General features: G+C 42.8%; 1 protein-coding gene across 2 annotated transcripts in view; it reads left to right on the forward strand.

The window, feature by feature from the left end:
• PAPPA2 (pappalysin 2) overlaps positions 1-18,862 on the forward strand; it is a 281,412-nt gene that overhangs the window by 190,315 nt on the left and 72,235 nt on the right. The window contains exons 15-17 of one of the 2 annotated variants that reach the window (XM_037022528.2): positions 6,736-6,907; positions 10,173-10,350; positions 11,522-11,735. In XM_037022528.2, the coding sequence (XP_036878423.2) occupies positions 6,736-6,907; positions 10,173-10,350; positions 11,522-11,735 (564 nt within the window). Of the gene's footprint in view, positions 1-6,735; positions 6,908-10,172; positions 10,379-11,521; positions 11,736-18,862 lie in introns of those variants that run through there. The other variant, XM_073216797.1, reaches the window with a different exon arrangement.

Genomic DNA, 18,862 nt, shown 5'->3' on the forward strand with positions numbered 1-18,862 from the left:
CTAGCTTCCTGCCTCGCAGAGGCAGAAACAGGAAATGACGCAGATGGGGACTCAGGTCCACTGAACTCCATTCAGAGGACTGCTGTTGCCTCACTTGATTCCACGTTTCACATTTCCCCAGTCTTGGCCTACAAATGTGGCTGGGAAGTATTGCTCCCATATTAATAGTTTAATTGATGCCTAGGAGTGAATAGTAGGTAGTGGGGGTGTCAGCAGTGTAGTCATTTGGGGGCTCCAGTAATCACTCCTCATGAGGAAATGTCCCATGTGGAGATAGTTACTGCTTTTGCAAATTGGAAAAAAAAGTATATATGGTAATATATATATATATATTTAGTATATATGTCATAAATACACACACACACACTTCTTGTTGCTGTTTCTGACGGGTGACTCTACTTCACTAGCACAGTGTGAGGAAGCACATCTTCACTGGTTAGCTATCAATTGTTTTGACTCTTCCTTTGGTAGTTCTGTTATTTTATAATCTACATTAAAGTCATGGATCCTGAAACTTGGTGAGACAGGGCTGTTGAAGGGAGACCTTTTGGCTGTGTGATGTGAATCTGTTTCTCTTCAGAAGGACAGGGGACACTTGGATGGGACTTCTAGTGTTACAGGCAGGTGTGGGAAATCTGTGCCCAGAACTAGAAATCAGTGAAGCGAGTCACCCATTACTGGGTCCACCAGTGTCTGGCCCTGAACTTACAAACAGGTCACATTCTAGGAAGAGACAGACATTTCCCAACAGGAATATTTTGAGGGGCCAACTTCAGAGAAAAGTCTTCAACAGAGGTACAGGGGGAGCCTCCACTTTCTCAGGATGCAGGAATGGAAAGAGAAGTCTGCCTAGTGAATTTCTCATCATTTCTCTGTCATGAGGGGAGAATCAGAATTACTATGAGATTCCTTTATTACTGTCAGATGAGACTCTTCAGAGAAGAACTTGAATTAATTTTCCCTTCCCAGTTGGTGTGATTCTTCAGTAATACTCCTCCAAGTACCAGCGTTGTTCTGTTTAAGAAGGCTGGTGGAAATGTACTTGACATTTAATCTGGTTCCTGTCCTGCAAAGCAAAGATGGAGCCAGAAGTGAGGAGGAGGAAGACCTGGGAGCCACAGTGGAGAACCATGGCTTTTTTATATTGGTTTGGAGAAACAGCCAAGCTCTCTAAGGATGGATGCTATTATTATTATTTGGTTTTGCTGTTGGTGGTGGGAAGATTAATGAGAACGCCATCTCTTCTAGTCCACTCTACAATCTGTGCATCCTACTTCCATCTGCCGCCAAATCCAGAGCATACATTCCTTTTCAGCCCACACCCTCTTATTTCAATAGGAATCAATAAAACACAGTGGGGGGGAATGGGAGAAATCTGATCCTCTTTTACTATTTAACCTTAGAAGAGCTGTTTCTGCAAAAACCACTCGGGTTGCTATGTGGTCAATGGTGGTACTTCTTGGATAAATGAATTGCAATATTTTGTTCAATTAAACAACTGAAAAGTTGGGGCATTAAGCAAAAACTTACACGGGGCAAGAAAGATTGTGAGAAATTCTCTCTTAGGCTCTTTCCCACATCCTGCCCTTCATGGGTTTTTTGTACTCCCACCCGATACCACCATCACCTCATCTAGGAAATTAAATACCATGTTACAGCTGGCAGGGACCTTTGAGAGAATCTAGTTCAACCCCATCATTTTACAGATTCGCAGAAAGAAGGCCAGAGTGGTTAAGAGATTTACCCGAAGTCATAGAGGTAAGCAGGGTCAAGCCAAGACCTGAACCCGGGTCACATTGCCCTTGACGTACTTCTTTCTCCATCACACCATGCATGCTCTTTCTCAGAAAGTGTGGTACAGATGCCAGATAATTTCTCCTAAACTAACCTAGAATCCAGACATCAAGCTGTGGTCAGCTTTTTCTGGGGGCCTAAGGCAGGGTGGGACGTTGACCAAGTAAGTCCCCAAGGTGATGTCAACCTGACTTTGAGTCTGAACCAAAGCTTAATTAAATGTTTCTTTGTTAGTATATTGTCATCAGTGTGACAGGAAGTTCCAGAAAACCCCATCATTTCTTTTGGACTCAGTTTCCTCACCTCTAAATGGAAGATTTGTGTTGAATTATCTTGAAGCTCTATTTTTAGTCTTAAATCTCTTTAAAAGAGTCAGTGTATCTCTTTTGCCTTTCCTAGGGGTCATTCCCTGGGGTCCAATCATATCCAGTGATAAAGGTTTCTCTGAAGCAGCCATGAATTTGTCATTAGTAACACATAATTATTTTCTCTCTTCCGCTCTATTGAAACCTTCTTCAAAACAGGGGACATGTTTTATATTTTTGATCTATCTTATGGCTTCTGTGTAATAATTTGTGCTTAATACTTTAAAGCATAATAATGAAGCAGTGGGACCAGTGTCTCCCTGTGGAGTCAGCCTTGTTATTTTATAGCTTTGGCCTGTGGTGTTTATTGACCTTTCTTTCAGGTTACAACATAGCCAGATCTGTATGGAGATGGGTTTCACTCTTCATAGTCATCAAAAATGTTGAAACTTAAAAAAAAAATCACTGATGCTAGAATCCTACCCTAAGCCTATAGAATCTAAATCCCCAAGGGACAAATCCTGGGTATTTATAGTTTTTAAAAGCTGCCTAAGTGAGCCCAATGCATAACTCTGGTTGACAAAGCCTGCTTCATAGAATCCGAGGGCCACTCTTTCATGGAACTGTGTCCACAGAGGGTTCCAAGGACAGGCATCACTCACAGACCCACCCAGCAAAGGAAACCCACACGTCATTATGGCAGGGCATGGCTAGGACAGTGCCTGGGTGTCCGTGAGCATGCCAGGTACCAGGGAAGGGTAGCCTCGGTTAACATACACTTTGAACAGGGATTCCTCAGTTGAAAGCATTTTTAAAACCCTCAGACATCATGACTCTGGGGAGTGAGGGCCAGAAGAGAGACAGTAGGGGATTATGCAAGAAGTGGGGAGACAAAGGACAAAGCTGGAATTATGAGTAGGTGGCCATCCACAGAGTGTGATTTCTAAGGGCCTATTTGACTTAAAATTCCATCATGAAAAACTCCTTCATTTGGCTTGAAACGTTGTCTCCTGTTAAAATGGGAGCACCTGTGAATTGCTTCTGCCTGGGTTCATCATATGCTCACATGAGCACGCATTTCGATGGGATGTGGAGAAAGGTGGAAGAGTAAGAGGTCTTGCCAAAGGAGGAAACACATTGAGCAGGGCATTTTGCAGACAGTGGCAGCTGGATAAATGTTGCCAATTTGATGTGTGATCATTTAAAAGAAAACTGCTTAAAACTAGGACGGCCGATGAAATATTCTGTATTTCCCCTTCACCACCTCGTTGGGTGAGCTTGTCGGCTTGTCCTGACCTAGGCTGCCAGCTCCTGAACCGAGAAGAAAGCAAGAAGAGGGCGACCTCATCCCCAGGGAGATGGCCTCATGGCCTAGGCTGGCCCCCAAAGTGAGCGCTCCAGCCTGAGGATTTTCCTCTGACTTGCTGTGTGGCCTCCAGCCAGTCTCCAAACAGCTTTAGTTTCCTTGTATGTCAAACCAAGATAAATACCTAACTTCCCACCTCTCTGGGGCACCAGGAGGCTTCACTCCTGCCTCTTTCATTAACATTTGTCCAAAGACCATAAGAAGAAAGATTTTTGAGAAGTTTTAAGACTAATTATTTTTCTATTACCTTATCATTCTGATATGGGAGCTTAGGTCACACGTAGGTCACACACGAGAATGCGTCAGGAGGGTGGGGACATGGAGAACACAACTTCCCTCAGAAAAGCAGTGTTTGCAGTGGAAGAGAAACGCCAGAGGGGGGTGGGGGGTTTGAGGTGCAAGGGAGAGAGGTCTACAATTGGTACCAGATGCCATCAGAAGCTAACGACCTGACAAACACCGTCCTCATAAAACAAATTCTTTAAAAAGGAAGCACGTGGAAATATAAGCTAGTGAAAGAATTTGTAGCAGCTGTCCTAAAACCATTTCTCACTTCATAAACAGGTCTGGGCTTGGTGCCTTTTTTTTTTTTGGTCTTGCTTTTATTTCATGCCACTCTTCCCCTCTTCTCCCCTCCCCTGTCTCACTCTACCTACTGCCACAACTTCTCACACCAGTTGTCATAGCAACAGTGGTTAGTGGAACCCCATCTTGATGGAAGGACGCTCCTTCTGAGCATTTCCTTTGTGTTTTATCTCAGTATGTATTTTTCCTCAATGATGACATGGTTAACTGTATGGAGTCACTGGAAAACATCATTGTGCTATTTCACATTAACTTCTTGGCAATAGGCTGACATGACCCAGAACTGTTAATGACTCTCTGTTTTCCAGAACCCTCTACTTAATACACAGAAGAAATATTACATTTTGTGGACATCAAGGGCATGTAACATCAATGGAACTTGGAGTTCTTTAGCATTGCTAATGAGGTGTTCCTATCTCATTCCCATGTGGGATGGTCAGGTTTCAGATATTTTATCCAGAGAGGTTGAATAAAGACTCAGAGGCAAAGATTTATTTCCTGTACTACATACCCAGTAATCAGCCTTGAATTTGGGGCATTTGTGCTGACAAGTAACAATCCCTCCCTGCCCAGCTCATCTATTCCCCTCTCTACCAGGCTCCATGGAGTGAATACGAGGGGATACACCATGGCAGGGAATAATCAGAGCTTAAAAAAGTAAAATAGTTCCCTGTGTACCATTCACTCCAATCCCTCCATCCTATACCTAATTAGCAGAGGTGAAAGAAATGAGAATGTCACTGGCATATGATTTAAATCCCATGGGTACAAGATCAGATGTGGCAACCTTAGCATCATCAGATCAACTCCATCTCTTTTGAGCTAGTGCTTTTTAAATCAGTTTTCAATTATCTCAAGGCAGTATGTACATAGTCAATCACATTTTATTTTCCACTTGCTTACACTGTTGCCCAGTTTTTTGATAAAGTCATTGATCACTAACACAATTCAAGGGCAAATAGGCAAATTAATATTGAAGAGATTCACAGTAGTCATTCTGGCTACTATTGAGCACCATTGACAACATCATCAGCAAGAAAACATAAGACAATATTGTGTTGATGTCCCCTAGACTATGAGCTCCTTAATGGCATGATGCTTGTTATGTCTCAGCACTCAGACCAATATCTTGCCAAGAGTAAGTGCTCAGAAAATATCTATTAATGAATGCATGAGTAGGGCAAGGTGGCTTGATGATGATATTTTTGTATTTCAGATCCCTATTAGTCACTATAAAATTAAGCATATTTCCATCCTGATAGCCATTACTTTGCTGTCTATAATATGAACAAACTTCATTCAGCAAACTTTCTCTGTAGCTACTCCAGCAAAGTGTATGGTGAATGTAAAAGTGGGTAAGACTCAGTATTTGTCTTCAAGAAGTTCAACGTTTAGGAGACACTCAGATCCTAATGAACATGTGGTTCGAAGGATGAATAAATTGATGAACTGAAGAACAAGTGAATGCATACATGACTATAACACAAGATAAAGTAAAAGAAGTGTTAAAAGGGAGTTATTTTTTCAATTTCCATGGGAGGGTCAAGACAGGAAAGTATCTTAGAAAAGGAATGCCTTTTGGAAATCTCAGCAAATTGAGCAAAGGTACAGAAGTGGGAAAACCAAAAGGTATGGGTGGCTAGCAGAAAATAGACCCCAGGTGTGGGACTTGGGCCATTTGCAGCGGAGCAGTAGAGGGAATTAACCCCGAAACAAGAACAACCCTGTAGAATATGTACCATTAAATCCCCATCCTAGGGGAGAAGGAGCTGAGACACTGGGTATCGAATAACTCGACCAAATCATACAGGTGGTAAATTCAGACTCAGGCAGTGTGGGGCCAACACCTGAATTTTTCATCTCTGTAGTTCTGCCTTGGTAAGAGGGTAATGCTTTTTTCACTTTGTCATCCATGCTGCTGTTATGGTCTGGCCTGAGTCTCCCTGAACCTTGGGGAGCTTAACTTTCTCTCCTGTTGCTCCGTGATTGGCCCTAGGGATCCAGGCAGCAGCCCTCCTATGCTGAGCCCATGTCCTGGAAGCACCTAGCACAAAGTCAGGCAGGTGGCATGGATTTAGTGTGTGTGAGTTTCTTCTTCCTGTCATGAGCTCGATTTCTGATGAGCCAGTGCTGATGTTCAGCGGGGTGCACATGGCTATGCCAATTGTCAAGACTGTCTCCGTACTAATCAGCCGGTAAGTGTTGCCTTTTCTTCCATCACAGATAATCCTTATTCAGGGATCCTGGGACTAATCTGTGATCAAACAACTGAACAATTAATGTCTGACACAATTAGGGAACCCCAGGATTCACTTCTGACCTGAGTCTTGGGTTTGTTCTGACTCTTTGAGACCCAGCAGCATGAGATATTACATATTTCAAGGATTGCCCTCCCATCTACTCATTTCTGGTGCCATCCGGAGCCCCAGGGACACCTTGTCCCATCAGTGTTTTGACTCCTGTAAGAATCAGCAAGCCAGTTAATCCTTACTTGTTAGCTGATACTGTTCTTGTTTATCTCGTATTCAATCTCCAGGTCATACAGAAGGAGGCAATGTGTTTAATATAGGTTTTTAGAAAGAAACTGTTCTCTGGTTTAGAGGCACTTCCGAGCGGGAGCTGCGAAGTCTTTGCTGCTGCCTGTTGGTTCCGAGTGTGTCTGAGATGCTTCTGTTTCATTCCCAGCTGCGTCTACCCGCCCTGTGGGGAGCAGGGCAGCTGTGCTCCGTTGCTGCTGGACCATGCAGATAAGGTGAACTGTACCTCTGGTGGCTCGGGTCACATGAAGTGTGCTGTCACCTGCCAAAGGGGCTTTGCCCTGCAGGCCAGCAGTGGGCAGTACCTCAGGCCCTTGCAGGTGAGTTGGAAACCGTGGTCATTAGGACCAAGCTCCTGGGGAGGGGAGGCACTTATCTTCGTCACCCTGGCTGGATCAGGGAAGGACAGGTGCTTCTCAATGACTTGAAAGGAAAAATGAGGACTCTAATAAGCACGGAAATGCCTGGCTCCATAGACGTGCAAAGTGTATCAGAGTAGATGCAGTTCCCATTAACTAGGGTGTCAGTTTCTCTCCAAGCGAGCAGTAGATAGGAATGCTTATTCCATTCTTCTTCCTTGTTTTTGTTTTCATGTCAGAAATTATGGTCCCCACTTTTGCCTTCAAGATGAGAATGCCACAGTTGAGATGCGTCCACATCTTGCAGGCAAGATGGTTGCAATCCGTTTGTCTGTGGTTCATTATCTTACTCCCCAGAACCGCCTTACGAAGGCGGGAGAGAAACTGTGATTTTTTTCCCTCTTTTACTGAGGTGGTGATTATATTGTGATTCTATCTTTGACTGCATTTTCCAAATTTCTACAAGCTACTATAACACCATTTCCAGGATTTCAAGGTGATTTAGAACTTACAGAAAATATTAGTTAAAAGAGCGTGGCTCGGGAGACAGACCCAGAATTATATTTTGGCTCTACTATTTATTAGGTGTGTAATTTTAGGGAAAAACAAATGAAAGAAAGTAACTCCTTTATGTTTGTTTCTGTATTTGTAAAATGATTAAAACAGAACTATTTATATTCTTGAGTTATCATGATGACTGATTGGATAAATAGTTTAATGAAATGATAGGCACGCAGCACCCTGGTAAGTTGCATTATCATGAGCATGAAAATATATTCTTATCTAAGAATTTTGTTTTTCCCTCTTGCCTTTAGAAAGCTTTCAATACTCTGCAGGGGAATTTTAGACTTGAAGTCAACCATTGATCATAACATGAGATAGAGAAAGGATGTACTGGGCAAGGATAATGGAAGGGAACCAGAAAAGTGTGGTATGATGAGGAAAAAGCAAAAAAAATGATTGGTTGACTGATATCAATGGTTTGGAAGACTGGAACTTTTTTCATTTTGTACCGTTTGAATGCTTAGCAGGTTGTGCATCTGTGGGAGAATTTCACTTGCTGACAGATGGTCAGATTTTAAAGACGCAATCTGTGGTTGCAGATGGCTCAGGTTCTGTGTAGAGAGAAAGTTGAAGCACCAGCTCCTTGGAATACGATGGTTTGGTCAGAAGGCAATGCCTTTATCACCTGTTGTTACACCAGCTTAACTCACACTAGCAAAGAGATTGAAAGACTGAAAAAGAATGAAAAAACAATGTAGGGACTGAATGTATTTGTGTGCTAGGTAAAGAAAGGGAGAGAAGAAAAAGACAGTGTTTGCAATGTGTTGCAATTAGGAGAAAATTCAAGACAAAAGGACAAAACAAAGCCAGGGAAAGCCATCAGGCAATCTATGCAGAGTTTGGGACACATCCTTTAAGTGACCAGTGTGGCGTGAGCCAGGCTTCCAGGCTGGGATAAGGGGAAGGGGCAGAGTGTGGGCTGGGAAGAGGCAGGTGGGAGCTCACCCTTTGCCAGCCAAACAGTGGAGCCAGCAACACACAGCTCTCCAGCTGACGGCTGCCGTCACCCGAAGCTGGCCCCACTCAGGAAGTCACACAGTCCCAGCTCATGATCACAAGACGGTGGGGATATTTGCTTTTTGTTTACACAAGAACTGAAACTAAACAGAAAAATGTGTCTTGCTTTGAACTGGGCCCTTCTGGCAGGCAGCAGGGAAACACTGGGAGCAGGAGGAGAGGCTTGCCAGCACTTGTGTTCGGGGACAGGTGCTTTCACAACCATTTCACCTTTGGCTTTGGTGCCCCTGGGCTCCCCTGGTGGACGGCCAGCTGAGCCACAGGATCACCCTCTGTCTCTTTGACCTTTGGTCACCCATTGGCTGGAAGGAAGGCTGTGCTTTCTCCCCGAGAAGCCTTGAGCATCCAGGACATTCAGTCTCTGCTCCTTCTGTTCCCCTCGCTCTGATCACCAACTTCTCCCCCTTCCCCTGCTGGCGGGAAGTCCTACTTGTCTTTCACAGGCCAGGTTCTGTGTCACCTACTCTGTGAACCTCCCCCCCAAACACTGTCCCTCTTGCCCAAGGATGGGCAGTCACTCCTCCGAGCCCCAGAGCGTGTCCTGCCACCGCACGAGCACACGTATATGATCCTGCCGTATTTCTTACATAGCTGTAGCTTCTTTCCTTTGGGCCTCGAGTTGTCCTTTTTTTTGTCTTATCATTTGCATAGTCTTTGTACTGTTTTCTCCCAAATCACTGTAGAAGGGGCCAGGGTACATCAAATAAAAATATATCTTTTGTATTTTCCTTCTTTATTTCCTTCCTTCCTCCTTTCTTCTCTCTCTTTATCCTTCTTCCAATTCTTCCCCCTCCAGATGTTTTCTGAGCTGCTGTTTCAACCTATCCTTTTCTCTGTTGGTAGATTAGTAGCTCCTTGAGGGTCTTGCTTATCCAGACCCAGCAGGAACCTGTGCCATCCAGGGGCTGAGTAAATACCTCCCCCTTTAGGGAGCATGGGCTCTGGAACTACTCTACGGAAACGACAGGCCCACGGAGCAGCAGGGATGTGTCAGATTCAGCCACAGGTTTGGAAAGTGCTCATATGCATTCACTCTCAGCTGTCTGTAGATACCATGTACTAGTATTCTCGGTACAGGTAATTACTTTCAGTAGCATTATCAGAAAAGGTCTCAGCAGGAAACAGATGATGCACTCAAAAGTGGGCAATTTGCGAGAATTTAATAGAGGGATTAGGTGGGGACAGGATATAGGGAAATTTCAGGGAAACAGTACAGAATCCCGCAGTGAAGGGACAATACCACCACGAAGCCTGAAGAGTTGGCTGCAGGGAGCAGTTAGCAGAACCCACAGGAGGAGAGCAGAGGGGCTGCATGGAGAGGGCTGCCAAAGGGGGAAGCCCCGGCAGCCACACTGGCAGGAGATTGGCGAGGGAGTTAACTCCACCTCCCTTCCTTCTCTCCCTCTCCAGTCTCCTGCCAGTGCGTCTTGGATGCTGAACCCAAGCAAACACCTGGTTTTGTGAGACCACATAGTAAGACAGTAAGGCGTAAAGAGGGAGAACGGCACATTCATTATATATATATGTATACACATGTATATAAATATATCTAAATATTTGCACAAATAATCAATAGGACCCTTCCAAAGCCTGGAGGCTATTTTGATAAGCATGATCTTAACAAAGGAAAATTCTCTGTTTCTAGAAGGAAACTGTGCTCACGTGTTCCTCGGGGCACTGGGAACGGGCTGTGAACTGTATGCCCCTTGACTGTGGCATTCCTGACGGGTCTTTGGTGAACTACGCAACCTTCTCCTGCTCAGAGGGAACAGACTTCCTAAAACGCTGCTCCATCTCCTGTGTCGCGCCCGCCAAGCTTCAAGGTATTGTCTGGCCAGCCAGCCAGCAAAGGTGTGCAAGTTCTCTTCACAGTCTCTCTCTTTGGGGGTACTTTGGGGGTCTTTCTCCGTCATCCAGATACCCTACCCATGTGCTCTGCCATATCAGCCTCTTCTAGTAACACCAGCAAAGCCCCAAAGGGTAACACCAACTATTCTTTACCCTGATGACTTAGAAGGATGCCCGAGCTCCGGGTCTGGGGAACTTAATCTTTCCTCTGTTTTTATTTGATATTACATCCTCTGGAGTCATGCCAACTAACAATTTCCTGATACTATTAAGAGTCAAGATATACTTTATCATGCACCTTTTTAAAATTTAGTATTTACAGCTATCCTGTGAGGTAGGTGCTTTTAATTCTGTTTTAGAGATGATAGCAGAGTTACATGAGTTGTCCCTGGTTGAGTAAGAGATGAAGATAGGGTGGAACCTGCACTGACCCCACACCTTGCTGTTCCCCTCTTCTCAGACTTTGGTGCACCTAAAAATGACCCAGGAGACTTTTTACAAATGCAACTCCCTGAGCTTCACACTGACAGATTCTGACTGAGTAGGTCTGAGGTGAATTGGTGGTGCAACTGTGGGAAGTCCATGGATGGCACCTGGAGAAAGCATGAATTATACCAAGGCATGGAGGCTGGTGTTTAAGTACAGAGCTCTGCATCAAAAGTGCCAGAATTCAGACCCTGCCTCTACTCCTTACTATCTCGGGCAAGTTCCTAAACCCAATTTCCTCATCTGCAAAAGAGGGGATTTCATAGGATTGTTTGAGTTTTGGGTTTTACACATGTGAATGCACATAAAATGCTTAGAACAGTACCTGGTATATAATACACACTATAAAAGTGCTGTCTGTTATTTTTATAATGATTTCCGTGATACTGTCACTACTCTATTTTTATTATTAGGAGTTAGCAAATTAGGTAATGATTTGGTTGGCAGTCCTTCCTCATTCAGGTCAAGAAATAGTTCACAGTAGATGCTCTGTGGGTAAAAAGATATGGAATAAACATAAGACCTGAGATTTTAGAGCTAGCTACTCAACAAAGAATAATGTGACTTTCTAGGAATGTTGACAGGTTTTCATTCTTGCTGCTAGTATTTTCTTTCTGGACTGTCTCTTCTGAGCATGCTGTGCTTCCTTCCTGGAGTCAGGACTGAGCCGGTGGCTGACCTGTCTGGAAGATGGGCTCTGGTCTCTGCCCGAAGCCTACTGCAAGTTGGAGTGTGATGTTCCCCCTGTGATCCCGAATGCCGACTTGCTCCTGCCTCACTGCCTCCAGGGCAACCATGACGTGGGCTCCATCTGCAGATATGAATGCAAACCTGGCTACTACGCCGTGGAAAGCGCAGAGACTAAAGTCAGGAAGTAAGTTGGATCTTCACAGTTCTCTCTACCCTGAGACCTTGCTTCTATTCCCTCATTTAAATCCCAGACCATTGTTTTGGAAATAATACTAAGATCTGGGTTGTCCATTGCCTGTTGTGTCTTTGTTTTTCTATATAATCTCTCTTCACCTGCACAGGTGTATTCCCAGTCACGACAAGTAGGTTGACCAGGTGTGCTTTCTGTCAAGATACTCTTTCCCATAGGAGAGCCCACAGTTTCACCTCAGTGCTTTTTAAAAGAATCTCTGCCCTGATTAATGTTTTCCTTGAAAGGAAGTGTTAAGAGCCTCCCAAGTGTTATGCACACCACCCACATCCAACTGTGTATAGGAACGTCCTCCTCGGGATAATCGGGGGTTTATGATCATGGCTCTGGGAGAAACTGCTTGGGCTGGTCCCCAGTTCCGACACTTAATAGCTGTGTGACACTGGGAAGGTTTCCTTGTCTGCTCCAGTCTTTCTCACCTGTACAATGAGCATAATAATAATAATAATAGCTACCTGATAAGGCTGATGTGGGGTCTAAATAAATTAATATGTATAAAACATAAGATTCATAAATTTATTTTTAAAATATAAAACCCAATACATAGTAGCTAGTAATATGATTATAGTCTCTCTGCTTTCTCCTTCCTGGACTTCCTGGGAACATAATCCTACACCCAGAAGCCGGGGGTGCTATTTCGTCTGAAGGCGTGGCCGGTCAGCAAGAACAAAGGCTGTGCAGCACAATTTAAGCAGAAGGGCTTTGAAGAGTTATTTTGGGGTTCAAATCCCAGATCAGCTGAGTAACCTCTGCCAAGTTTCTTAACTTTCTGGGTCTTGGTCTCCTTTGTAAATGAAGGACAATGCCCACATTAGAGTGTTGAGCTGGGGATGAAGATACTGTATATCTAATCCAGTGCTCATGTTGTTCCAAATACTCAATAAATGGTCTCAGAAAAAGGAATCTTTTCTGAGCAGACAAAACAGAAATCTTTCAGAAAAAGAAACTCCTTATACTTAGGAAATAGTAGCTACTCTTTCCCTACCATAAATTGTGTCATTGTAGGAGAAAATCAAATTCATGTCTTAACAAGGACTTGATTAATTAAGTCTGACCGTAGCAGGTCTTCCTTTTGAAGATTTTTGTTTTTGTTTTTCTTTGTTTTTTTCTGAACTCACAAAATCCCTGCCATGATTTTGCCCATGATGCAAGGAGACACACACTTTGCTCGTCAGGTAACATTCTCGAAGGGGGCAGAAGAAAATCAAGAAACTTACTCTCTGGCTTGCATTGACCCTACTCTAGTCAACACACCTAGTCATCTTAATCTGGGGCAGTCCCAGTCTAGCTTTGCCCAGGGTCCTCTACGCCAGAGGAAGCTCAGGCTCACACGTGGGAGGAGGAGAAGCGAGCCCCCTTCTCACTTACTCAGCCACAGGCAAGAACCAGGCTGATTAGAACATGAACAATGCTGATGAGAAATTCCTAAGAATTTCTGAATCACTCTGGTTCAGTGGACACCAGCAGGGATAGTCAGTGGTTTTTGACAATGGGAAACACATTTGCATGTGATTTTCTCAGCATCCAGGTCATTGGCATAGGCATGCAGAGACAGGTAGTGAGTGCCCAGCTCATCTTCCAGTGAGAACGGTCCTACAACTAGCCTGCGGACTGCTGTTTCCTTGCTCATTCCCCTCTATTTGCTTGCCTCCGATTTCACACACCTGTAGCCAACCCATGTCTGCAGAGCAGCGCACTGACGAATAACGGAAAGAAAGAGAAAAGTCTCAGGACCCAGAGCAATTAAAGACAGGGATTATTTCCAGCTCCTTCAGCTGTGGCTGAGCTTTGTCTAGGGAATGAGGCTTCTCCCCAGAACTACGGGCTTTCTGCCTTACCCTGCATCTCTGATGCTGCTGGCTTCTCCACCGCGGGCAGGGACACACAAGGGCCGTTTGTTGGCACATGTTTTCTGGTTGAGAAACTGTAAGCTTGCATCACAACGTCAGCATCAGTTTAGGCTTAAGCATTTGCATTCACAAACACCATGCTGAGGAGAGATTAAATTATTTACCACACTGTGTAAACTGATTTAAATCTTAGTTTACATAGCAGGCAGCCGATTGGTAATCAGAAGTTTGCAAGTCGGGCGTAAATCATGGTCCCTTGCTGCCTGTGTTTACCCAACAAACTATGTCAGCCTTGTTCCTCGCTTGGTGGAAAAAGCCCAGAGGTGTACAAATGGGGTCCTAAAGTTCTTTCTAGGACGTGCCAGCAGAGAAGAAGAAACTGAGAAAAGCAGGCAGTGAGATCAATGAAGAGAGAGTGGGCACATGCTAATTTTATGCACTTCTGTGAGTAGTGGAAAAAACCACTCAATGGTCGGATTCACAATTTGTTGTTTGTATGAACCTGAAAAATGTATTCAGTATCCAGGTGTCTCAATTTTTGCATCCATAATGTGAAGGGTGGCAGTTACCTCTATCCAACAGTCTTGTTTTGAAGCTGAAAGTAGGTACTGTATTGTAAGCATTTTCTAAATTATAAAGTTTGATACATGTGCTAGATATTTCTTTTGTTCATTTCTTTTTAAAAAAAGGAGACAACCACCAAAATATCAGCCAAGTACATTCCCTTCCTGCTTATCTCAAGTTGATTGAACATTGTTTTGAGAGAAGAGAAAGATAAGTACTAGATCTGACTTTTCTCTTTGATCCAACCTATTTAAGCTTTGTCCCATTCAACCTGGGGGTGACAGGGATGATGGCACAGCTGCAGCTGACACACCCCTCAGGGGCACACTCTGTGCCAGCCTCCAGTCAGAAATGAGGAAACATGCATGAATAAGGTCTCGGCTCTGGCTTCCAGGAGCACCCAGGCTCTATGTCTTTTTTTCACGGGCATTATCTCTCCATGACACGTAGCACTAAAGGGGACATGGACTACAGGTAGGGACTTTCTCCTGGGCCCTAGATGCCTTTCCCCTTCATCCTGGGATTTCACTCTCTCTAGTCCCCGAGGACAGGGAAATGCAACAATTCGGGGCTGGGTCGAGGAATCTGACCTCAAAGTCAAGGCTGGAATCAGCACCACCCAAATCCTATGAATTCCTCAGGGGGGATTGAGAAGGAGGGTAAATGGATGTTGGGGTTGGGGGGCAAAAATCAATAGAGCAAAAATAAATGCCCATTGTATAGTACAGCCATACAATGGTACAGCCGTATCATGAAATATCTGGCCACATTAAATATGTTTGGAAGAATATTAAGGACATGGGAAAACATTCACAATACAATGTTTAGTGGCTAAAGCAGGAAAGTGTTATCAATGACATAATCTCTATTTTCCACATTGAAAGTATATTTTAATATATACTGGATGCCATCCATTTTATATATATTGGACCCCATTTCTGGATCCCATCTCCCTTCTTGGGAATGTCTCTCAGTCCATTTACCTTCCTCTCCTATATCTGAAGATCTCCTTTTCTTTTTCTCACTTGGTTACTTCCCTTTGATTGCAGCCTTTTCTTGATCCCAGATCCCCTTCTACTCTATCCACTTCTCTGTAACAGGTCACTGTCCTCATTCACTTGTAAACCTATCTTTCTGACTCCAGTCTTTCTGCCTTCAATCATTGACCCCTTTGCAGCAAAAAATGATCTTCAAAAAGCTCAAATCCAATAATAGGATTCTCCCACATAAAACTGAATGGTCAGCTTTTCTGCCATTTCATTTAGGAAAATAATACTACTTAAACTCAATATAGTTTCGAGGTCTTGCTTACTTCTCCAGCCTCATCACCCACTATCGTCCTTGGGAGACCATTTCCCCTAACTTACACACAACACCCTCTTTAGCATTAGGGTCTAATGCTACTGGATTTCTTTTACTTCATATCCACCACATCTCGTATGCCTCTGGACCTTCAAGCATGCTACTGCTTCTGGCCAGAGCTCTTGACAGTAGCCTCTTGCTTGGCTAACTCTTACTCTCCTATTTTTAGCATAGGTGTGATTTTATCTAGGAAGCCCACCAGATCTCCCAAGTCTGTAGATTGTACCCTCCATGGGTTCCCACTGCCTACAGAACTTTCTGACAGTATCATTTATCTCACTGAGCAGAAATGGTCTGGTTACCTGTCTCTATTGTCCAATAGACCATGAATATTTAGCATCATGTGCCCAATGGCTACTACATTTATTGGTAGGTACTCAATAAATACCATCCAAATGGATGAAAAGATTAAATTTTCTAGAAAACTCATGATAGGATTTTGACGATAAAGCTGAGTGCTAAAAAAAACTGAAAAGGGGTTTTCCGTAGGAGAGGATGGAGATTTCTATTTCAAGTGCTTTAGAGTGGAGGAAAACTTTAAAAATATACATGTATTTTTTTTTTTCTAGCAGTTGTCTCAGCAACATAGAAGGAATGGTCTTCTCCAAAGATAGTTTAGTTTCTCTTATTCAATAGAGATGTTTGCTTGATTAGCATGACTCTGTACGAGTTAACAGTAACAGAAAAAGGATCAGACGCTCAACCAAACTTACCAGAACAATTGTTCTCATACCTGGCTGCACATTAGCATTACATAGGAAGATTTAAAAAACCTGAATGTCCAGCTCACGCCCCAGTCCAATTATATCAGAATCTCTGGAAGTGGTACCTGGCATTACTATTTCCAAAGCTCCCCAGGTCATCCCAACTCACAGCCAAAATCCAGAAGCATAAATCTAGTGGAACCTTTGTTCCTATAAGAACAATACCAGTCATGGGATTTTGCCTTTCCTAAAAATATTCAGAGTAATGTTTCTTTATTCAAAATTAGTAAAACAACGTTTTTGAATGCCAGGTTTTACATTCTCTTTGAGGCTTATGTTTCTTTTTGGAGTTAATAGAGAAAATACAAACAATTTTTATTCCAAAGAAACTGTAAAGTTTAAGTAGTTTCAGAAGTTCTTCTTATTCACATTTTATAATATACACACTCTCTCCTTTAAGCCGTTTTCTTTCTTTCCCATGCAATTTGCTTCTACATACACGTTATCATTAATCACTCCATTGTTTTATTAACCTGACTTCCTAGGAAGCTAAAATAAATGTGTTTGACTTGCATTTTATCAAAAAGACCATATTATATTCTCCCTTATCTTCAACTCCCATGGTTAACTTTTCTCATTGGGTGTTATCTTTATGTGTGAAGGTTAGGTCAACCTCATTAGGGCCCATAATCAATTTAGCTTCTAAATTATTCCAACTTTCTAACTTTACTTAAACAGCCTCTCCCTCTATGAGTTATTCATCAAATGCCATGTGAAAGGTGCTTTAGTAGTCAGATCTTCTTAAGAGTAATTGTAAATACCCATCCTTTTTGAGGGTCACCCATTGTATCAGCTTTTCCAAAAAACATCAATCTAAGTTTTACAAACACAAATGTAGGTCCAGACTGCAATAAGCAGGTCTCACATTATGAGTCTTTACTGTTTAACAAACGTTTGGTTGGTAGACCTCTTCCATGGAGTTTGTCTGATGTGACTTGGGGGTGGGCTGGGCTGGCCCTGGAGCTGGTCACGTGTAGCTGACCCATCTCTACACACATGGAAAGATCATTTGGTGCGGCAGGGAGTTAAAACGCATAAGGCCGTTCCTTTGGGTTAATGTTTATGACAATGATGGTGATAATGATGACTCATCACTATGGGCTATGTGTGCTAAGCATTTTACATGCGTTACACTATTTCTTATGACACCAATAAATGTTTTTATGTGGTAACAGTATATTATGATATAGTGATATGCAACTTGATGCAATATAATAATAATAATAATAATAATAATTACACATTTCATTATTATTGCACATTGCATTATTATTCCCTACTACACATGAGGAAACTGAGACTCAGAAGTATTATTACTAGAGTATTATTAGAATCCTCATAATCACTCAGCTAATACATCCTATTAAAACCATTCCAACGCTGAAATCTGTGCTCTTGGCTAACAAGACTTTCAGTCTCGAGCAAATTACTGCATTTCTCTAGGCCTCTTTTCCCACATCTGTAAAATAAGGAAAATCTCGAGTGACTTCCAGCTCTACAAGTCTATATTTTATTTTCTCTCTCAACAGAATCAATTAGAAAAGCTAACACATTGCACCACTGAGAGAACTGATATATAGCAACTTAGTACACCAGACAAAAAAGAGAAGCTGCAACATACTTTAAATGCAAATACTATCCAATCTTGGTGAGCAATTCTTGGAGAACCTCTGGTCTGAATGATCAGCCAGCATTTTATTTTCTTTCTCTCACTGAGTTTTGGTGCATTGTTCTACATTCACACCCAAGAGGACTGGATCTAGGTCTTTCTTGAAGACAGAATATTGGGTGCATTTTTAAGATTTCTAGAATTGAGCTTAAAGATTAAGCACTTCCCTAAAACTTCTAAAGAAGACAATTTTATCAAACTGCTAGGAAGGCTTTCCTTATTCCAAGATTTATGTCTTGGCATAGTTGTTACATAGGTTAGTGAAATCTAAGTCTGAATTTACTAGCTGTGCTATTTACTAGCTCTATGACCTTGAGCAAACTACTGATCTGTATGGAAATAGAAGTAGTTACAGGTTTTTGCAAGGATTAAATGAGATAATAGATGTGACGAACTGAGCACAGCTTTTAATCATATTAAGCTTTAGGTCAGCAGTAGCTGCTTTTTTTTTTTTGATCATCTTCATCATCATCATTTCCAGCGGGTTAATACACCTCCCATTGCAAAATGACTGTTGCTTTTGGTATGTTTAACAGGTAATCTTCTTTAATGAGCCATCCACTCAGCTACATCTTTATCATTGACTATTGTCTCCCATCCCTGATTGGTTCTTATGCTCCAGAAAAACAACACAGAGATCAGGAAGATCAGAGTTGCCATTCCAAGTGGAAGGTGCAGGTCTTTGGTTACCAGAGGCAGTGGGCTATATGTTCCCCTGCCTATAACACCCACACATGCACACATCAAAATAGAAAGTACATTAAAATAAAAAATAAAAAAGCACTTCCCCGTTCCAATCCGATCTCTCTCTGAATGCTTCATCTCATGCAGCTGTCATCTCAGTGAGCTGTC

This window comes from Manis javanica, chromosome 11, assembly GCF_040802235.1.
Source record: "Manis javanica isolate MJ-LG chromosome 11, MJ_LKY, whole genome shotgun sequence".
Classification (NCBI taxonomy): Eukaryota; Metazoa; Chordata; class Mammalia; order Pholidota; family Manidae; genus Manis; species Manis javanica.